Here is a 22,779-nt window from a genome sequence, read left to right as displayed (position 1 = left end):
TGGATATATGCCCAGGAGTGGGATTGCTGGATCATATGGTAATTCTATTTTTAGTTTTCTGAGGAACCTCCATGCTGTTTTCTACAGTGACTGCACCAACTTACATTCCCAGCAACAGTGTAGGAGGATTCCCTTTTCTCCATACCCTCTCCAGCATTTGTTATTTGTAGACTTAACGATGGCCATTCTGACCAGTGTGAGGTGGTACCTCATTGTAGTTTTGATTTGCATTTTTCTAAGTGATGATGAGCATCTTTTCATGTGCCTATTGGCCATCTGTTTTCTTCTTTGGAGAAATCTCTATTTAGGTCTTCTACCCATTTTTCAATTAGGTTGCTTGTTTTTTGTTGTTGTTGAGTTGTATGTGCTGCTTATATATTTTGGAAATTAATCTCTTGTCAGTGGCATCATTTACAAATATTTTCTCCCATTCTGTAAGTTGTCTTTTCATTTTGTTTATGGTTTCCTTTGCTGTGCAAAGGCTTGTAAGTTTGATTAGGTACCACTTGTTTTTTTTTGTTTTTATTTCTATTGCCTTGAGAGACTGACCTTAGAAAACATTGATATGATTTATGTCAGATAATGTTTTGTCTATGATCTCTTCTAGGAGTTTTATGGTGTCATGTCATGTTTAAGTCTTTAAACCATTTTGAGTTTATTTTTGTGTATGGTGAGAGGGTGTGTTCTAACTTCATTGACTTATATGGGCTGTCCAATTTTCCCAACATCAATTGCTGAAGAGACTCTTTTTCACATTGCACTTGAAGGAATTAATAGCAGACTAGGTGATATAGAGAAACACATAAGTATTCAGGTAGGTAGAATAATGGAAACCACCCGGTCAAAACAAGAAAAAGAAAAATGAAACTTTAAAAGTGAGGATAGTTTAAGGGACATCTGTGACAACGTCAAACATACTAACATTTAGATTATAGGAATCCCAGAAGGAGGAGAGAGAGAGAAAGGGGCAGAAAATGTATTTAAAGAAATTAGGGCTGAAAAGTTCCCAAAGATAAAGAAGGAAATAGATTTCCAAGTATAGGGAATCACAGAGAGTTCTAAAAAAGATGAACTCAAAGAGACCCACACCAATACATACATAATTAAAATGGCTAAAGTTACAAATAAAGAGAAAAATTTTAAGGCAGCAAGAAAAAAATAAAAAGTCACATACAAAGGAACCCCCATAACACTAGCAGCAGATTTTTCTGCAGAAACTTTGCAGGTCATAAGGAAATGTCATGATATAATTAACGAGCTGAAAGGTAAAAACCTCCAACTTACAGGGTTGTCACTTAGAGTTGAAGGAGAGATAAAGAACTTCTTAAACAAGCAAAGCTAAAAGAGTTTATCAATGCTAAACCAAATAAGAAGTGAGAATTTATAAGAAAGGGAAAAATCCCACTAGTAAAAACATATAGATAGCAAAGAATGTAGACAAGCCACTTGAATAAGCTAGTATGAAAGTTAAAAGACAAAAAATTTAAAATCACCTATAATTACAATAAACAGTTTAGGTACAGGCATGAAGATGTAAAATATGACATCAAAAACAAAAAGGTGAGGGAGGTGATTAAATGTAAATCTTTTAGAATATATTTGAACTTAAATGACTATCAGTTAAAAACAAGTAGATATAGATCAACATATATGAACCCAATGGTAACCACAAATCAAAAACCTACTATAAATACTCAAAAAAATAGAAAGAAAGGAACACAAGCATAACACTAAAGAGAATATCAAACCACAAGGGAAGAGACTAAAAGAATAAAACACAGAAAAAACTTAAAAACAACCAAAAGTATGGCAATATGTACATACACATCAATAATCTCTTTAAATGTCAATGGACTAAACGTTCCAGTCAAAAGACACTGGGTAACTGACTGGATAAAAAAGAAGACCCATCTACATGCTACCTAAAGGAGACTAACTAAATCAGGCTAAAGACACACATAGACTGAAAGTGAGGGGATGAAAAACTGGAAATTAAAAGAAAGCTGCAGAAGCACTATTCATATCAAGCAATATAGACTTTAAAACTAAGTCTATAACAACAACAACAACAAAAAACAAGGACATTATATAATGATAAAGGGATCAATACAAGAAGAGAATATAACACTGATAAACATTTAAGCACCTAACATGGGAGCTCCTGAATATAGAAAGCAAATATTAACAGATATAAAGGGAGAAATTGACTATAATTCAGTAATAGTAGTCAACTTTAACACCCCACTAAAATCAAAGGACAGGTCATCCAGAAAAAAATAAACAGTGGCCTTAAATGACACACTAAATCAGTTGTGCTTAGTAGATATCTACAAGACGTTACATTCAAAAACAGCAGGGTGCTCATTTTTTTCCAGTGCACATGGGACGTTCTCCCGGATAGATCACATGCTATGCCACAAAACATATTTCCACATATTTAAGAGGATAGAAATTATATCAAACACCTTTTCTGACCACAATGGTATGAAACTAGAAATCATTTACAGTCTAAAAAAAAAAATGGGAAAAACACAAACATGTGAAGACTAAACAACATGCTACTAAACACAAACAAACAAACCAAAAAAACACAATGGGTCAGTGAAGAAATCAAAGAGAAAATCAGAAAATACTTCAAAACAAATAAAAATGCACAACTTTCCAAATCTATGGGACACAGAAAAAGCAGTACTAAGAGGGATGTTTATAGCAACACAGGCCTACATCAATAAACAAGAAAAATCTCACACAAACTAACCTACCATTTAAATGAATTGGAAAAAAAAATTACAAACAAAGCCCAAGTCAACAGAAGGAAGGAATAATAAAGATCAGAGAGGATATAAATAAAATAGAGACCAAAAAAAAGCAAAAAGAAAGAAAAAGAAAGATTATTTAAACTAAATTCTGTTTTTTTAAAAATATAAACAAAATTGATAAACCTTTAGCCAGGCTCATCAAGAAAAAAAGGGGGGAGAGAGGACCAAAATAAATAAAAAATGAAAGTGGAGAAATTACAACCAATACTACACAGATATAAAGAAGAATAAGAGAATACTCTGAACACTTATATGCCAACAAATTGGACAATGTAGAAGAAATGGATAAATTCTTAGAAACATACAATCTTCCAAAACTGAATCAGGAAGAAATAGATAATCTGAACAAACATCACTACTACTGAAATGGAATCAGTAATCAAAAACTCCCAGATGACATGATACTATACACAGAAAACTCTAAAGTCCTCATCAAAAACAAAAAACAAAAAACTATTAGAATTAAATAAATTCAATAAAACTTCAGGTTACAAGATTAAAAATGGCCATACTACCCAAAGCAATCCACAGACTCAGTGCAATTCCTATCAAAATACCCATGACATTTTTCACAGAACTAGAAGAAATAATCCTAAAATTTATATGGAACCACAAAAGACTCCAAATAACCAAGTCAATCTTGAAAAAATAGAGCAAAGCTAAAGGTATTATGCTTCTTTACATCAGACTATACTACAAATCTACAGTAATCAAAACACTGTATTACTGGCACAAAAACAGACACATAGACCAATGGAATGGAATAGAGAGCCCAGAAATCAATCTACACTTACATGATCAATTAATCCAAGACAAAGGAGGCAAGAATATACAATGGCAAAAAGAATGTCTCTTCAACAAGTGGTGCTGAGATAACTGGACAGATACATGTAAAAGAGTGAAAGTAGAACATTTTCTCACGCTGTATACAAAGATAAAATCAAAATGGATTAAAGACCTAAATGTAAGACTAGAAACCATAAAACTCTGAGAAGAAAACACAGGCAGAACATTCTTTGACAAAAATCATACCAATATTTTTTAGATCTGTCTCCTAAGCCAAAGGAAACAAAAGCAAAAATAAACTACTTAATTTATTTAAACTTAAAGTCTTTTGCACAGCAAAGGAAACCATCAACAAAACAAAAAGACAAGCTATTGAATGGGAGAAAATATTTGCAAATAATATGAATAAATGGTTAATATCCAAAATATATAAGCAGCTCATACAACTCAACATCAAAAAAACAAACAACCCAATTAAAAAATGGGCAGAAGAACTAGACATTTTCCAAAGAAGACATACAGATGGCCAACAGGCACATGAAAAGATGCTCAATGTTGTTAATCATCAGAGAAATGCAAATCAAAACCACAAAAAGATACCACCTCACACCTGTCAGAATGGCTATCATCAAAAACACCATAAATAACAAATGTTGGTGAGGATGTGGGGAAAAGGGAAAACTTGGACACTATTGATTGGAATGTAAATTGGTGCAGCCACTATGGAAAACAATATGGAGGTTCCTCAAAAAACTAAAAATAGAACTACTATCTGATACAGCAATTCCACTCCTGGATATATACCTGAAGAAAATGAAAACACAGATTCAAAAAGATATATGCACCTCGATGTTCATAGCAGTGTTATACAATTGCCAAAATATGGAAGCAACCTAAGTGTCCATCAAGAGATTAATGGATATAGAAGTGATATGTATATACAAAGGAATATTACTCAGATGTAAAAAAGAATGAAATTTTGTCATTTGTGAAAACATGAATGGACCTGGAGGGTGTTATACTTAGTAAAATAAATCAGAGAAAGACAGATACTGTATGGTTTCACTTATATGTGGAATCTATAAAATAGAATGAATGAATATTAAAAAAACAGAAACAGACTCACAGATAGAGAACAAACTAGTGGTTACCAGTGGGTAGAGGGGTGGGGGAGAGAGGTAAGGTAGGAGTAGGGGTTTAAGAGGTACAAAGTACTATGTATAAAATAAATAAGATACAAGCATATAATGTACAGCACAGGGAATATAGCAAATATTTTATAATAACTTTAGATAGTGTATAATCTAAAAGATATTGAATCATTATGTTGTACACCTGAAACAAATATAATGTTGTGAATCAACTATACTTTAATGAAAATAAAGTACAGTAAAACAACATAAACTAAAATAAAGTACAGTGAAACAAAAAACAAACAAGAAATTCAGATTGCTGGACTTCCTAATGAAGAATTCAAAACAAAAATATTAAAACTACTCAATGAGCTAAAAGAGCACACAGATAGACAACAAGACAAAAATCAGGAAAACAATGCATGAACAAAATGAGAATATCAACAAAAAGATAGAAATTATAAGAACCAAACAACAATTCTGGAAATGAAAAACACAATAATGAATTGAAAATTCACCAGAAGGGTTCAACAGCAGACTTGATCAGGTAGGAGCAAGAGTCAGAGAACTTGAACACACTTCATTTGAAATCATTGAGTCAGAAGAGCAAAAATAAAAAAGAATGAAGAAAAGTGAGGAGAGTCTAAGGGACTTATACAACACCATCAAGCAGACCAATATACACATTATGGGAATCCCAGAAGAAGAAGACAGATAGAAAAGAGCAGAGAAATTATTAAAACTTAATAATCAAAAACTTTCCAAATATGAGGGTAAAAACAAACATACAAATTGAAATAACTCCGATCAGGGTAAATCTAGAGACCCACATTGAGACACATTTAATTAAGCTATTGAAAGTCAAAGACAGAGAAACTTGAAAGCATCAAGAGATAAACAATTCATTACATACAAAGAAGTTTATACAGTATAAGATTATCAGTGGATTTCTTGGCAGAATCCATGCAGACCAGAAGGCAATGGGATGATATATTCAAATGCTGAGAAATAAAAAAACCTGTCAACCAAGAAGAGTATGTGCAGCAAAACTATCCTTCAAAAGTGAAAGGGAATTTAAGACTTTCCCAGGTAAACAAAAATACAGAGAGTTACTAGCTCTGCTGTATAGCAGACTAAATGGAGCCTTTCAAGCTGAAATGAAAGAGTGCTGGACAACTACATGAAGCCACAAAAAATATAATGTTCTTCAGTAAAGGTAAAGACATGGACAAATATAGTAACCTCTATTATTGTAATTTGGGTCCATAAGTTCATTGTTAATTTTTCTATAAAATTTTAATGAAAAATATAAACATATGGTAATGAGTATACAATATATAAAGATGTAATTTGTGACAATAACAAAGTTAGGGGTGAACCTGTAAGTAGTAGCATTTTGTATGAAATTGAAGTTATCAGTTTAAATTAGATTTGTTATAATTCTAAGGTGTTTTATGTAATTGCAATGAAAGCTGCAAAAAAATATGTAAGTATACACAAAAGAAAAAGAAATTAATCAAAGCCTGCCACTACCCCAAAAAAATCAACTTAAGACAAAGGAATGCAGTAAGAAGTGAAAAGAAGGGCAACAAATATACAAGGCATGAAGAAAACAATTAACAAAATGACAATAGTAAGTCCTTCCTTATTAGTAATTACTTTAAATGTAAATAGATTCAACTCCCAAATTAAAAAAAAAACATAGATTGGCTAAATGGGTTAAAAAATTCAATTATGTGCTATTTATAATAGGCTTGGTTTAGATCTAAGAACATACATTGGCTGAAAGTGAAAGAAGGGAAAACAATGTTTCATGCAAATGGTAACCAAAAGAGAGCAAGGGTGGTTATACTAATAGAAAATAAAATAGACTTTAAGTAAAAAAACGGATGTAAGAGACAAGAGGGACATTATAAAATAATAAAATGATCAATTCAAACAAAAATAATCAATAATATTTATGCATAAAACACCAGTGTTTAAATATGTGAAGCAAACATTGATGGAATTGAAGGAAAAAATAGAAACACAATAATAGAAGGATATTTCAATATCACACTTTCAATAATAAATGAACAACCACACAGAAGATTAATTAGGAAACAAAGGAGTTGGATGACATTAGACCTAACAGATACGTATAGATCACTCCATCCAACAACAGCAGAGTATACATTCTTCTCAAGTGCACATGGAACATTATCCAGTATAGACCACAGGTTAGGCCACCAAACAAGCTTTAACAAACTTAAAAGATTGAAATTATAGAAAATATCCTTTCTGATCACAATGAAATGAAATTACAACTTGATAGCAGAAGAAAAAAGGAAAATCAAAAATATGTGGAAATTAAACAACACACCCTTAAACAACCAATGGGTCAAAGAAGAAATCACAAGGTAAATTAGAAAATACATTGAGATGAGTGAAAACAAAAAAGCAACATACCAAAACTTAAGGGATATAGTGAAAGCAGTGCTAAAAGGGAAGTTTATGTATGGTGATGAATGCATACATTAAAAAAGAAAGATTTCAAATAAACAATGTAACTTTTTGTCTCAAGGAATCAGAAAAATAAGAACAAGCTAAGCACAAAACTAGCAGAAGGAAGAAAAGGAAAAGATTAGAGCAGAGATTTTAAAATAGAGAATAGAAATAATCAATGAAACTGAGATGGTTTTTTTTTAAAGAACAAGAAAATTTACAAAACTTAAGCAAGATTAACTAACAAAAAAATGAGAAGACTCAAATAACTAAAATAAAAATGAAATAGGGGTCATTACAATTGATGCCACAGAAATAGAAAGGATTACTTTTTAATATTATAAACAATTGTACATAAATAAATTGGACAACCTAGAATGGATAAATTACTAGAAATACACAACCTGCCAATACTGAATCATGAAGAAATAAAAAATCTGAATAGACCAATACCTAGTAAGGAGATTGAATCAGTACTCACAAACCACCCAACAAAGAATAACCCAGAATTATGTGGCTCCACTGAGTAATTCTACAAAATATTTCAAGAAGAATTAACACCAATCCTCAAACTCTTCCAAAGAATTGAAGAGGAAAGAACACTTCCAAATTTGTTCTATGAAACTTGTTACTCTGATACCAAAGCCAAAAACACTACAAGAAAATAAAACTACAGACCATACCCTTGATAAATATTTGTGCAAAAATCCTCAATAAAGTAATAACAAATCAAATTCAAGCACATACTAAAAGAAATATACACCATGACCTACAAGATTCAGTCCCCGAATGCAAGGATGGTTCAACATATGAAAATCAATCAATGTAATACATCACATTAACAGGATGAAGGGCAATAACCATATGACCATCTCAATTGAGGCAGAAAAAACATTTGGCAAAATTCAATACCTTTTCATGATTAAAAAATAAAACCAACAAACCAGGGATAGAAAGAAACTACCTCAACATAATAAAGGCCATAAATGTAAGGCTGATAGTTAACATCATATTCAATGGTGAAAGATGGAAAGCTTTTCCTCTAAGATTAGGAACAGACACCACTTTTATTCAACATAGTGTTAGAAGTCCTTGTCAGAGCAATTGAAGAAGAAAAAGAAATAAAAGGCATCTAAATTGGAAAGGAAGAAGTAAAAGTACTTCTGTTCTCATTTGATGTGATCTTATATGTAGAAAACCCTACAGATCACACACACACAGACACACACACACATGCAAACTGTTAGAACTAACAAACTAATTCAGCAAGTTGTAGTATACAAAATCAACACACAAAAAACAGTTGTATTTCTATGCAATTAACAACCCTAACAGGAAATTAAGAAAACAATTCCATTTACAATGGAATCAAAAAGAATAAAATACTTAAGAATAAACCTAACCAAAATGGTGAAAGACTTGTATACTGAAAACTACAAAACATTACTAAAAGAAATTAAAGAGGTCACAAATAAATGGGATGACATCCTATAATCATGGGCTGTAATACTTAATATTGTAAAGATGCCAGCACTATCCAAAGCTATCTACAGATACTATGCAGTCCCTATCAAAATGTTAATGGCATTTTTTTTCAGAAATAGAAAAACTCATCCTAAAATTCATATGGAATCTCAAGGAAACCGAAATAGCCAAACAATATTGAAAAAACAGCAAAGTTGAATGTCTTATTCAAAAGATCTTATTTCAAAAATTACTACAGAGAGACAGTAATAAAAACAGTGAAATACCAGTATAAAGATTGACTTATAGAACAATGAAATAGAGTAGAGAGCCCAGAAATAAATCCTCATGTTTTGGTCAAATGATCTGCAACAAGGATGCCAAGAACACTCAGTGGTGAAATGACAGTCTCTTCAACAAATAGTGTTGGATAAGCTGAATATCCACCTGCAAAAGAATGACATTGGACCCTTATCTTACACCAATCATAAATAAAATTTAACCACAATCAATTACCAACCAAAATGTAAGACCCAGAACTATAATACTCCTACAAGAAAACATGGGGAAAAGCTTAATGACATTGGATTTGGCAATAATTTCTTGGATATGACACCAAAAGCACAGACGATAAAAGCAATGTAGACAAATGGTAGTACATCAAACTACAAAAACTACTGTACATCAAAGGACACTACCAACAGAGTGAAATGGCCTCCTATGGAATGGAAGAACATATTTGCAAATCATACATCAGATAAGGGGTTAATATTCAAAATATAGAAAGAATTCCTACAACTCAACAACAAAAAATTAAATAACCTGATTTTAAAATTGGCAAAGGTATTGAACAGATATTTCTGCAAAGATGATGTATGAATGGCCAACATACATGAAAAAATGCCCAACTTAACAAAGCATTAGAGAAGTGTAAATCAAAACTGCAATGATATATCACCTCACATCCATTAAGACAGCTACTTTTTTTTTTTAAAGAAAACAGAAAATAACAAAGTGTTGATAAGAATATGGAGAAATTGGGAGCTTTGCTTGTAAAGTGGTGCAGCCTTTATGGAAAAGAGATGGGTAATTCCTTAAAAAATTAAAAATAGAACTACCATATGTTCCAGCAATCCCACTTCTCAGTATATATCCAAAACAATTGAAAACAGGGTCTCAAGGAGATATCTGCACTCCCTGTTCATAGCAGCATCATTCACAATAGCCAAGAAGTAGAAGCAACCTAAAAGTCCATCAGTGGATGAAAGATAAAATGGGGTATATACATACAATGGAATATTATTCATCCTTAAAAAGGAAGGAAATCCTGTCACATGCTAAAACATGGGTGAACCTTGAGAACTAAGTGAAATAAGCCAGTCACAAAAAGAAAAATACTGTATGATTCCACTTATATGAGATATATAAAGTAGTAAAATTTGTAGAAACAGAAAGTAGAAAGGTTGTTACTACAGGCTGGGGGATCAGGGGGAAGGGGTGTTGTTCAGTGGGTTTAAATTTTCAGTTTTTCAAGATAAAAGAGTTCTGAAGATCTGTTGCATAATGATGTGAATAACTTAACACCAGATTGTACACTTAAAATTGGTTAAGATGGTGAATTTTATGTTTTTTTACTGCAATAAAAATAAAATATATTTTCGAAATGTTTGGCAGAAGACTGCAAGCTGATGAAATTAGCGATGGACTAACAATATGTTGTCTGGGTTTTTCAAAGAAAGTATTTTAATACAGAATTAAGCACAAGTATTAATTTTACAAAACCATGCATATGAAGTAAATACAAATGTAAAAATTACTACCTAAAAATACAAGTGGCACCTTAATACTAGGTTTAATTAAGATATCTTAGCATATAAAATCTAGTGTCATATTCAGAGAAATTTATGAAAATGATTAGTTTTATTTAACCCTGTTATTGTCATTGGTCAAAAATATCTAGAACAAGCCCAGTGTTCAGCAGATGCTCAGTAAATATCTGCTATTAATGATCATAGAAAAAAAATCCTGTCACATGCTACAACTGGAACAAAACTGGGATATTATGCTAAGTGAGATAAACTAGTCACAAAAAGACAATGTATGGTTTTACATTTAAGCAGTATCAAGAGTAGTCAAACTCATAGAGGCAGAAAGAAGAATTGTGGTTACCAGGGGCTGCAGGTAGGGGGAAATGAGAGTTCTTCAATGGCTATGGTTTCAGTTTTGCAAGATGAAAAAGTTCTGGAGATCTATTTCATAATAATGTGAATATAATGAACAGCACTGAATTGTACACTTTAAAATGGTTAAGATGGTTTAAAAAAACACTGTAAAGATAGTGTTTACTATCTTTAGCGAGGTTTAACTTCATTGGGTTTACAGAACTGGCTCTATGAGTTTTTTATATCTAATTGCTAATGTTTGTGTGTGTGACAGAATTTAGGCTGTGATTCTCACTGTGATATATGACTTGGTGGTAAAGTTGTGCGGGAAGAAATCTAAAGCCTTTTCCTACCTCAACTATTGGTGGCTATCAATATCTATCTAAAAGATATTGTGCATGATCAAATTGGCCTAGATCAGTTTGAAACAGTAGTGTGGATTCTCAATTTTTATTTTGGCAACTTTAAATTGTATTAATTACTGACTTAAAAGATGTAGCTATCATCTACTCTATCATTTATTAACAGAATAAAAAGCTTTAATGCCAAACACATGTAATAAGAACAATCCTTTAAATGAAATAAGTTTAGCTTTTCTGGTCCAGTTTTACTGAGATTTAATTGACATATAACATTGTGTTTGTTTACTGTGTACAACATATTGATGTGATATATGTATATATTACCAAGTAATTACCATAGCAAGTTTAGTTAACATCCATCACCTCACATGGTCACAATTTCTTATTGTGTGGAGAACTTTTAAGATCTCTCTTAGCAACCTTCAAATATACAATACAGTATTATAACTATAGTCACTATGCTGTACATTACAACCCCAGAACTTATTTATCTTAGAACTGAAATTTTGTACCTATTGACCACCACTACCCAGATTTCTTGTAACCACCAATCTGTTCTCTGTATCTATGAGTTTGTTTTTTTTAGATTCCACATACAAGTAAGATCATACAGTAGTTGTCTTTCCTGTCTGATTTATCTCACTAGCATAATGACCTCATAGTCCAAACATGTAGTCGCAGATGGCAGGCTTTCATTCTTTTATGGCTGAATAATATTCCATTGTGTACGCAATATACATATTACACTTTCTTTTTCCATTCCCCCAAATGGACAAGTGTGTTGGCTATTGTAAATAGTGCTACAATGAACATATGGGTACATATATCTTTTCAAATTAGTGTTTTCACTTTCTTGGAATAAATACCCTGAAGTGGAATTTCTGTATCATATGGTAGTTCTGTTTTTATTTTTTGAGGAACCTCCATACTATTTTCCATAGTGGTTACATCAATTTACATACCCACCAACAGCGCACAAGTGTTCCCATTTCTCCACATCCTTGCCAACACTTTTTGTTTGTTTCTTTTTTTTTTTTTTAATAATAGCCATTTTAACAGGTGTGAAGTGGTGTCTCATTGTGGTTTTAATTTACATTTCCTCAGTGTTTAGAGATTTGGACATCTTTTCATGTGACTAGTGGCCTTCTGTTATGTCTTCTTTGGAAAAATGTCTATTCAGGTCCTCTGCCTATTTTTAAATCAGGGTTTTTTTTTATTGAGTTGTATGAGCTGTTTATATATTTTGGACATACCATTTTCAAATATTTTCTTCCATTCAATGGGTTGTCTTTTCATTTTGTCAATAGTTTCCTTTGCTATGAAAAAGCCTTTAAGTTAATTAGATCCCATTTGTTTATTTTTGCTTTTGTTTCCCTTGCCTGAGGACACCTATCCAAAATAATATTGCTAAGACCATTGTCAAAATCTTATGGCCTATGTTTTCTTCTAGAATTTTTATGGTATCAGGTCTTACTTTTAAGTTTTAATCCATTTTGAATTTAGTTTTGTATATGGTGTAAGAAAGTGGTCCAGTTTCATTCTTTTGCGTGTAGCTGTCCAGTTTTCCCAACACCATTTATTAGAGACCATCTTTATTCTTGTTTCCTTATCATAGATGAATTGATCATACAAGCATGGGTTTATTTCTGGGATCTCTATTCTGTTCCATTGACCTATGTGTCTGTTTATGTGCCAGTACCATACTGTTTTGAGTACTAAAGCTTTGTAGTATAGTTTGAAATCAGGGAACATGATACCTCCAACTTTGTTTTTTTTTCAAGATTGCTTTGGCTATTCTTGGTCTGTGTTTCCATACAAATTTTAGGATTATATGTTCTAGTTATGTGGAACAGACCATTGGTATTTTGATAGAGATTGCATTGAATCTATATATTGCCTTGGATAGTATGGAAATTTTAACAATATTAATTCTTTCAATCCATGAACATGGTATATCTTTATATTTATATGTGTTATCTTCAATTTCTTCCATCAATGTCTTATAGTTTCTAAGTGCAGGTCTTTCACCTTTTGGTTAAATTTATTCCTAGGTATTTCATTCTTTTTGAAGCAATTGTAAATGGGATTGTTTACTTCATTTCTCCTCATAGTTTTTTTTTATCATTATATAGATATGCAACAGATTTCTGTATATTAATTTTGTACCTTGAAATTTTACTGAATTCATTTATTAGTTTCAACAGTTTTTGGTAGAGTGTTTGGGGTTTTCTATACATAGTATCATGTTATTTGCAAAATTGTGACAGTTTTACTTCTTCCTTTCCAGTTTGGATGTTTTTTATTTCTTTTTCTTACCTAGTTGCTCTCACTAGGATTTCTAATACTATGTTGAATAAAAGTGGCAAGAATGGGCATTCTGGTCTTGTTCTTGATCTTAGAAGAAAAGTTTTCAGCTTTTCACTGTGGAGTATGATGTTATGTGTGGATTTGTCATATAGGGTCTTTAATATGTTGAGTTATGTTCCCTCTATACTCACTCTATTGAGAGTTTTTGTCATAAATGATACTGAGTTTTGTTAAATCCTTTTTCTTCATCCATTGAGATGATCATGTGATTTTTAATCCTTCATTTTGTTAATGTGGTTTATCTCATTGATTGTTTCATAGATGTTAAAGTTTCCTTGCATCCCTGGAATAAATTGCACTTGATCATGGTGTATTATCCATTTAAAGTATTGTTGAATTTGGTTTGCTAATAATTTGTTGAGGATTTTTGCATGTATGTTCATCAGGGATATTGGCCTATAATTTCTTTTTTTTGGTAGTGTTTTTTTCTGGTGTTGGTATCAGGGTAATTCTGGCCTTATAAAAACAGTTTAGAAGTGTTCCTTCCTCTTAAATTTTTTGGAATAATTTGGGGATAATAAGGATTAACTCTTCTTTATATGTTTGGTAAAATTCACCAGTGAAGACATATGGACCTGGAATTTTGTTTGTTGGGAGTTTTTTGTTTTTTTTGTTTTTTTTTTTGCTTGTTTGAATTACTGATTCAATTTCATTACTAGTATTGGTCTATTCAGATTTTCTATTTCTTCATTAATGTATGTTTCTAGGAATTTATCCATTTTTTCAAGGTTGTCTAATTTGTTGGCTCATAATTGCCCTAGTATTCCCTTATAATCCTTTGCATTTATGTAGTATCAGCAGTGATTTCTCCTCTGTCATTTCTGATTCTATTTCTTTGGTCTCTCTCTTTTTCTTGATGAGTCTAGCTAAAATTTTATCAATTTTGATAATATTTCAAAGAACTAGCTCTTAGTTTTATTGATCTTTTCTATTACTTTTTAGTCTCTCATTTATTTCCACTCTGATCCTTATTGTTTCTTTCCTTCTAGTAACTTTGAGCTTTGTTCTTTTTTCTAGTTCCTTTAAAATGTAAAGTTATTTGAGATTGGTTGTTTCTTGAGGTAGGCCTGTATTGTTATGAACTTCCTTCTTAGAACTGCTTTTTCTGTGTCCCCTACATTTTGGAAAGTTGTATTTCCATTTTCATTTGTCTCAAGGTAATTTTTAATTTCCTATTTGATAACTTTATTTACCCATTGATTGTTTAGTAACTTGTTGTTTAGTCTCCACATATTTGTGTCTTTTCCAGTTTTCTGCTTGTAATTTATTTCTAATCATACTGTTGTGGTTGGAAAAAAATGCTTGATTTGATTCCAATCTTCCTAAATTTATTGACTTGTTTTGTGTTCTAACATATGATCTCTCCCAGAAAGTGCTCCATGTGTACTTGAAAAGCATGTGTACTCTGCTGCTTTTGGATGAAATGTTCCATTGTGATTAAGTTATTTTATTAAATCCACCTGGACTAATGTGTCATTTAAGGTCAGAGTTTCCTTATTGATTTTTTGGTCTGGATGGCTTATCCATTGTTGTGAGTAGGATAATAAAGTCCCCTACTATTATTCTATTGATGTCTATTTCTCCCTTTATTTCTGTTAATATTGTCCTTATATATTTAAGTGCTCCTGTTTTGGGTGCATAACTGTTTACAAATGCCATATTCTTTCTTGGTTTGACCTCTTTATCATTATATAATGCCCTTATTTGTCTTTTGTTATGGTCTTTGTTTTAAAGTCAATTTTGTCTTCTTTATTTTTGACTTCTTTGTCAAAATTTAATTAACCATATATACATGAGTTTATTTCTGAGCTCTCTATTCTGTTAATTAATCTATGTGTCTGTTTTTATACCAATCCATACTGGTTTGATTACTATCACTTTGTGATATAGTTTGATATTATGAACTGTGGTGCCTCCAACATTGTTCTCCTTTCTCAAGATTTCTTTGGCTATTTGAAATCTTTTGTACTTCTATTTAAATTTTAGGATTGATCTTTCTATTTTCATGAAAAATACTACATATTGCATTGAATCTGTAGTTGCTTGGCTAGTATGGAAATTTGTTAATATTAATTATTCCAATCCATGAGCATGAACTATATTATTTATTTGTTTCTTTCTGTATTTCTTTCATCAATGTCTTAGAGTTTCCAGTGTATAGATCTATTACCTCCTTGGTGTAATTCCTAGCTATTTTATTTTTTGATGCAATTGTAAATGAGATTGTTTCTTAGTTCCTTTTGCTAATATTTCTTTATTAATGTATAGAAATGCAACTGACTTTTATATATTGATTTAATATCCTGTAATTTTACTGTATTTGCTTATTAGTTCTAACAGACTTTTGGTGGAATCTTTAGTGGTTTCTGTATATAATATCAGGCTATGGAGACAAGATGGCAGAGGAGGACTTGAGCTCACCTCCTCTCACAACAACACCAAAATCACAACTAACTGCTGAGTAACCATCAATAAAAAAAAAAGGACTGGAACCTACCTACCAAAAAAAAAAAGATGTTCTACATCCAAAGACAAAGAATTTACAACAAGAAGGTAGGGAGGGTGCATTTATGATACAATCAAATCCCATACCTTCCAGGTGGGTGACCCACAAACTGGAAAATAATTATATAGCAGAGTTCTCCTAAAGGACTGAGAGTTCTGAGCCCATGTCAGGCTCCCTCTTCTGGGGGTCTGGCATTGGGAAGAGGAGCCCCCAGAACATTTGGCTTTGAAGGCCAGTAGGGCTTGATCATGGGAACTCCACAGTACTGGTGGAAACAGAAACTCCACTCTTGGAGGGTGCACACAAGTTGTGTCCACCAGGAAACGGGAAAATCAGTGACTTCATAGGAGCCTGTGCCAGGCCTACCTGCTGGTCTTGGAGGATCTCCTGGGAAGGCAGGGGTTGGCTGTGGCTCACTGTGGGGACAAGGCCACTGGTGGAAGAGGTACCAGAGAATATTCATTGGTGTGAGCTCTCCTGGAGGCCACCATTTTGACACCAAGAACTGGCCCCAACCAACAGGCTGTAGATGCCAGTGCTGGGACACCTCAGGCCAGACAACCAACAGGGCAGGAACACAGACCTACCCACCAACAGACAGGCTGCCTAAAGCCTTTCTGAGCTCACAGCTGCCTCTAACCTCACCCCTTGACATGGCCCTGCCCACCAGAGTGATAAGACCCAGCTCCACTCACCAGTGGGCAGGCACCCACCCGCAAGGAAGCCTGCATAAGCCTCTTAGACCAGCCTCACCCACCAGGGGGCAGACACCAGAAGCAAGATGAACTACGATCCTGCAGCCTGTGGAATGGAGACTGCAAACATAGAAAGACAAAATGAGACAGGAGATGAATATGTTCCAGGTGAAGGAACAAGATAAAACCCCAGAAGAACAACTAAGTGAAGTGGAGAAAGGTAATCTACCTGAAAAAGAATTCAGAGTAATGATAGTAAAGATGATCCAAGATCTTGGCAAGATAATGGAGGCACAGACCAAAAAGACACAAGAAATGTTTAACAAAGAGCTAAAAGATATAAAGAACAGAGTTGAACAACATGATAACTGAAATGAAAAATACACTAGAAGGAAACAATAGCAGAATAAATGAGGCAGAAGAACGGATAAGTGAGCTGGAACACAGAAGGATGGAAATCACTGCCATGGAATAGAATAAAGAAAAAAGAATGAAAAGAAATGAGGACAGTCTAAGAGACCTCTGGGACAACATTAAATGCACCAACATTTACATCATAGGGGTCCCAGAATGAGAAGAGAGAGAGAAAGGGCCTAAGAAAATATTTAAAGAGATGATAGCCAAAAACTTCCTTAACATGGGAAAGCAAACATTCGTCCAAGTCCAGGAAGCAGAGAGACCCATACAGGATAAACCCAAGGGGGAACAAGCCAAGACACATTTTAATCAAATGGACAAAAATTAAGGACATAGAGAAAATATTAAAAGCAACAAGGAAAAAGCAACAAATATCATACAAGGGAATCCCCCTAACGTTATTAGCTGATTTCTCAGCAGAAACTCTGCAGGACAGAAGGAAGTGGCATGATATATTTAAAGTGATGTAAGGGAAAAAACTACAACGAAAATACTCTACCTAGCAAGGCTCTCATTCAGATTCAATGGAGAAATCTAAAGTTTACAGACAAGCAAAAGCTAAGAGAATTGAGCACCACCAGACCAGCTTTGCAACAAATGCTAAAGGAACTTCTCTAGACAGAAAAGAAAAGGCCACAACTAGAAACAAGAAAATTATAAATGAGAAAGCTCACCAGTAAAAACAAACATACAGTAAATGTAGGAAATCATCCACACACTAATATGATCTCAAAACCAGCAGTCATGAGAAGAGGAGAGTACAAATGCAGGAAATGGGAAATACATTTGAAATTAAGAGACCAGCAACCTAACACACAAATATCTTATATATAGATATATAAGATATATCTATATATAGATAGATATATATACTTGATATAACAAGTCTATACATATAGACTTGCTATATCAAAACTTCATGGTAACCACAAACCAAAAGCCTACAATGGATATACACACAAAAAAGAAAAAGGAATCCAACACAACACTAAAGATAATCATCAAATCACAAGAGAGCAAAAAGAAAGGGAAAAAAGAAGACCAACAAAAACAAATCCAAAACAATTAACAAAATGGCAATAAGAATATACATATTGATAATTACCTTAAATGTAAATAGATTAAATGTTCCAACCAAAAGGCATAGACTAGCTGAATGGATACAAAAACAAGACCTGTATGTATGCTGTCTACAAGAGACCCACTTCAGATCTAGGGACTCATACAGACTGAAAGTGAGGGAATGGAAAAAGATAATCCATGCAAATGGAAATCAAAAGAAAGCTGGAGTAGCAATACTCATATCAGAAAAAATAGACTTTAAGATAAAGACTGTTACAAGAGACAAAGGAGGACACTACATAATGATCAGGGATCAATCCAAGAAAATATAACAATTGCAAATATATATGCACCCAACATAGGAGCACCTCAAAATATAAGGCAAAAGCTAACAGCCATACAAGGAGAAATTGACAGTTACACAATAATAGTGGGAGACTTTATAGCCCACTTCCCAATGGACAGATCATCCAGACAGAAAATCATTAGGGAAACACAGGCCTTAAATGACACATTAGATTAGACGGACTTAATTGATATTTATAAAGCATTCCATCTGAAAGCAGCAGAATACACATTCTTTTCAAGTGCACAGGGAACATTTTCCAGGATAGCTCACCTACTGGGCAATAAAACAAACCTTGGTACATTTAAGAAAATTGAAATCATATTAAGCATCTTTTCCAACCACAATGCTATGAGATTAGAAATCAAGTATAAGAAAAATAACTGTATATATAATATCATGTTATCTGAAAATGGTAACATTTTTACTTCTTTCTTTCCAATTTGGATACTTTTATTTCTTTTTCTTGCCTAGTTGCTCTCACTAGGTTTTCCAATACTATGTTGAATCAAAGTGGCAAGAGTGGACATTCTTGTCTGTTTCCTGAGTTTAAAGGGAAAAGCTTTCAGTGTTTGTTTGGGTTTTTTTCCACTGTTGAGTATGATGTGAAGTGTGGGCTTGTCATACACAGCCTTTACTATTTTGGGGTAATTTCCCTCTATAGCCACTTTGTTGAGAGTAATGTCTGTTAAGTCCATATCATCTAAACATGTAGTTGTTGAAAGTGGGATATTGAAATCCCTTAGTATTATTTTATTGCTATCTATTTCTTCCTTCAACTCTCTTAATATTTGCTTTCTATATTTGGGTGCTCCTTTGCTCTATTTGTAAATATACATTTACAAATAGCACATCCTATTGTTTGTTTGACCCCTTTATCATTATATAATGACTTTTTTGTCTTATTACAGTTGTTTGTTGGCTTAAAGTCTATTTTATCTGATATCAGTATAGCAACCTGTGCTTTCTTTTAGTTCTGTTTGCATGGAATATCTTTTTCCATTCTTTAACTTTCAATTCTTGTGTGTCCTTATAGTTGAATTGAGTCTCTTGTAGGCAGCATATAGTTGGGTCATATTTTTTAATTTACCCACTCTATGTTTTTTGATTGGAGAATTTAGTCCATTTACATTTAAAGTAATTATGGATAGATGTCCATTTACTATTGTCATTTTGTTGTTTTCCAGCTACTTTGTAATTCCTTTGTTCCTTTTTTTTCTTCTCTTACAGCTCTTCCTTTTTGATTTGATTATTTTCTATAGCTGTATGCTTCAGTTCCTTTGTCTTTGTCTTTGTGTATCTAATATAGATTTTTGCCTTGAGGTTACCATTAAGCTTATATAAAACATCTTATATTTATAATAGTCTGTTTTCAACTAACAAACATTAAATTTGAATTAATATTTAAGCTGTACATTTTTACTCTTCCCCCTCATATTTTATGTTTTTGATGTCACAATTTACATCTTTTTACCTTGTTAAAGTTATTTTTACTACTTTTGTCTTTGAACATTTATACTAGATTTATGTGTGATTTACCAACCACCATTACAACTAAAGTATTCTGAATTTAACTATATATTATCTTTACCTGTGAGACTTATACTTTTATTTGTTTTCCTGTCACTATTTACCATCCTTTCATTTCAGCTTGAATAAGTCTTTTTAACATTTCTTGTAATACCAGTCAAATGGTGATAAATTCCTTCAGCTTTTGGTTGTGTGGAAAACTCTCTCTCTCCTTCAATTCTGAAGGACAATTTTACTGGGTAAAGTATACTAGGTTGGTAGTTTTGTGGGGTTTTTTTTCTTTCAGCACTTTGAATATATCATGATACTCCCTTCTGGTCTACAAAGTTTCTGCTCACAAAGATTTTGATACCCTCATGGAGGTTCCCCTGTATGTAATAAGTTTTTTTTCTCTCACTGATTTTAGGATTCTCTCCTTGTATTTCACTTTTGACAATTTAATTATAATGTGTCTTGACGTGGGTCATTTTTATTCATCTTATTTGGAACTCTCTAGGCTTTCTAGATCTTGATATCCGTTTCTTTCTCCAAGTTAGAAAAGTTTTCAGCCATTATTTCTTCAAGTAAGATTTCTGCCTCTCCCTCTCTCTTCCCTTCCTCTTCTGCTCTTGTTGTCGTTGTTGTTGTTGTTGTTGTTGTTGTTGTTGTTCTTCTTCTTCTTCTTCTTCTTCTTCTTCATCTTCTTCTTCTTCTTCTTCTTCTTCTTCTTCTTCTTCTTCTTCTTCTTCTTCTTCTTCTTCTTCTTCTTCTTCTTCTTCTTCTTCAACTCAATAGTGAAAATATTGGTCCACTTGATGATGTCTCATCAGTCCCTTAAGCAATACCTACTCTTTATAATTCATTTTTATTTTTGCTCCTCTAAATTGGATGAATTTCACTTCTTGTTTCTGAGTTCTCTGATCCTTTCTTCTGCTTCATGTGGTTTACTGTTGGAGCCCTCTTTGAATTTTTTTTTCAGTTATTGTATTCTTCACTTCTGTTATTTCTGTTTGGTCATTTATTATATTTTCTATCTCTGCGTTCAAATTCTCACTTTTTTGTCTTATTCTCCTGACCTCAGTGAGCATCTTTATGAGCATTGTTTTGATATCTTTATCAAGTAAATCACTTATCTTCTTTTCATTAAGGTGTGTTTCTGGAGATTTATCTTGTTTTTTGGTTTGGAACATATTCCTCTGTTTCTTCATTCACCTTTACTCTGTTTTGGTTTCTATGCATTAGATAAAACAGCTTCCTTTCCCAGTTTGATAGCGTCAACTTGTGTAGGATATTAATCTTATCCTTCAGCTCAGCCTTAGCTCTCTTTTGTCTCTCAAACATCCGTTGTTGCCCAAGTTGCTTCCTTTGTTGTTAGTGGCTCCCATGAGTTAAGAGTTCTAAGACCTGTCAGTGTCCCAAAGGGGAGCATCTCAGCCAGCATCTAGTTACAGGCTGATTCGAAGGTGGACCCTCAGGCAACAACCTTTAAAGTATGCAAATACCTTCCTCTTTTAGGGAAATACTGGGAAATGGGCATTCCTGGCTACTGCCTCAGTGCTAAGCCCTGGGGCATAGCTATTTAATAACTGTTTCTTTGTTTGCTACACTCCTGTGGGACCTGCAAACATGAGCCCAACTGGCCACCTGAGCTAGATGATCAAGGTGGGCATCACCAAAGCAGCAGTTACAAAAATCCAGGGCACCAGACATGCGCACAAGCTTCTTTCAGGAGATGCTACTGAGAAAGAATATGTAGGTGGCATTTGCTGGCCTTCCAGGTCTCTAGAGAGCATTGTCAGCCCCTAGATTTGTGTTAAATTAGGTTCTTGACCCTAAAGCTGCAGCTTTTAAAATATTACAATGAAATATTACTCAGCCATTAAAAAGAAGGAAATAATGCCATTTGTAGCAACATGGATGGACCTATAGATTATCATATTAAGTGAAGTAAGTCAGAAACAGAAAGGCAAATACATATGATATCATTTATATGTGGAATCTAAAATACAGCACAAATGAACATATATACGAAAAAAAGTAGACTTACAGTTAAAGAGAATAGACTTGTGGTTGCCAAAGGGGAAGGAGTGGGGGAGGGAAGGATTCGAAGTGTGAGATTAGCAGTTGCAAACTATTATATATAGGATGGATAAACAATAAGGTCCTACTGTATAGCACAGGGAACTATATTCAATACCCTGTGATAAACCATAATGGAAAAAATATGAAAAGAATATATATATATATATATATATATAATCACTTTACTGTACAGCAGAAATTAAACATAACATTGTAAATCAACTATATTCAATACAATTATTTTTAAAAACAATTTTTCTATACTAGGCTTGGGGACAGGAACTGGGTATGCCTGCTTGAAAGTGAAATAGGCTAATGGCCCAAACTTTAAAACAAATATTTTCTTATTTATATGCTTAATTAATATTTGATAAATAAATGACAACTTTTATTTTAAACTTATCTGTTGGTTTTAGAGAAATATCCCTTAATTTGATGACATTAATTCAAAGTTATCATCCCAAGTAAGAAGTGAAAAAGGAAAATTAATTGCACAGCTAAGATTCCCATGAAATCACTTCCCTCTCATTGAGGAAATTAATCACCCTAAGGGTCCCTGCCCTAGAAACCCCTCCATGGAGGTTT

The 22,779-nt window shown here is 33.0% G+C and overlaps 1 protein-coding gene across 1 annotated transcript in view; it reads left to right on the top strand.

The window, feature by feature from the left end:
• The first annotated feature begins 16,919 nt into the window (after window positions 1–16,919).
• Window positions 16,920–22,779, top strand: part of LOC137750363 (signal-regulatory protein beta-1-like) — a 35,018-nt gene continuing 29,158 nt past the window's right edge. Inside the window, 1 exon segment of the mRNA XM_068524746.1 lies at window positions 16,920–16,998. Within this exon segment, the coding sequence (XP_068380847.1) occupies window positions 16,920–16,998 (79 nt within the window).

The sequence above is a fragment of the Eschrichtius robustus genome, chromosome 16, assembly GCF_028021215.1.
Source record: "Eschrichtius robustus isolate mEscRob2 chromosome 16, mEscRob2.pri, whole genome shotgun sequence".
In the NCBI taxonomy this organism is placed as follows: Eukaryota; Metazoa; Chordata; class Mammalia; order Artiodactyla; family Eschrichtiidae; genus Eschrichtius; species Eschrichtius robustus.
Note: the sequence above shows the minus strand (reverse complement) of the source record. Positions and strands in the feature narration are given on the sequence as shown.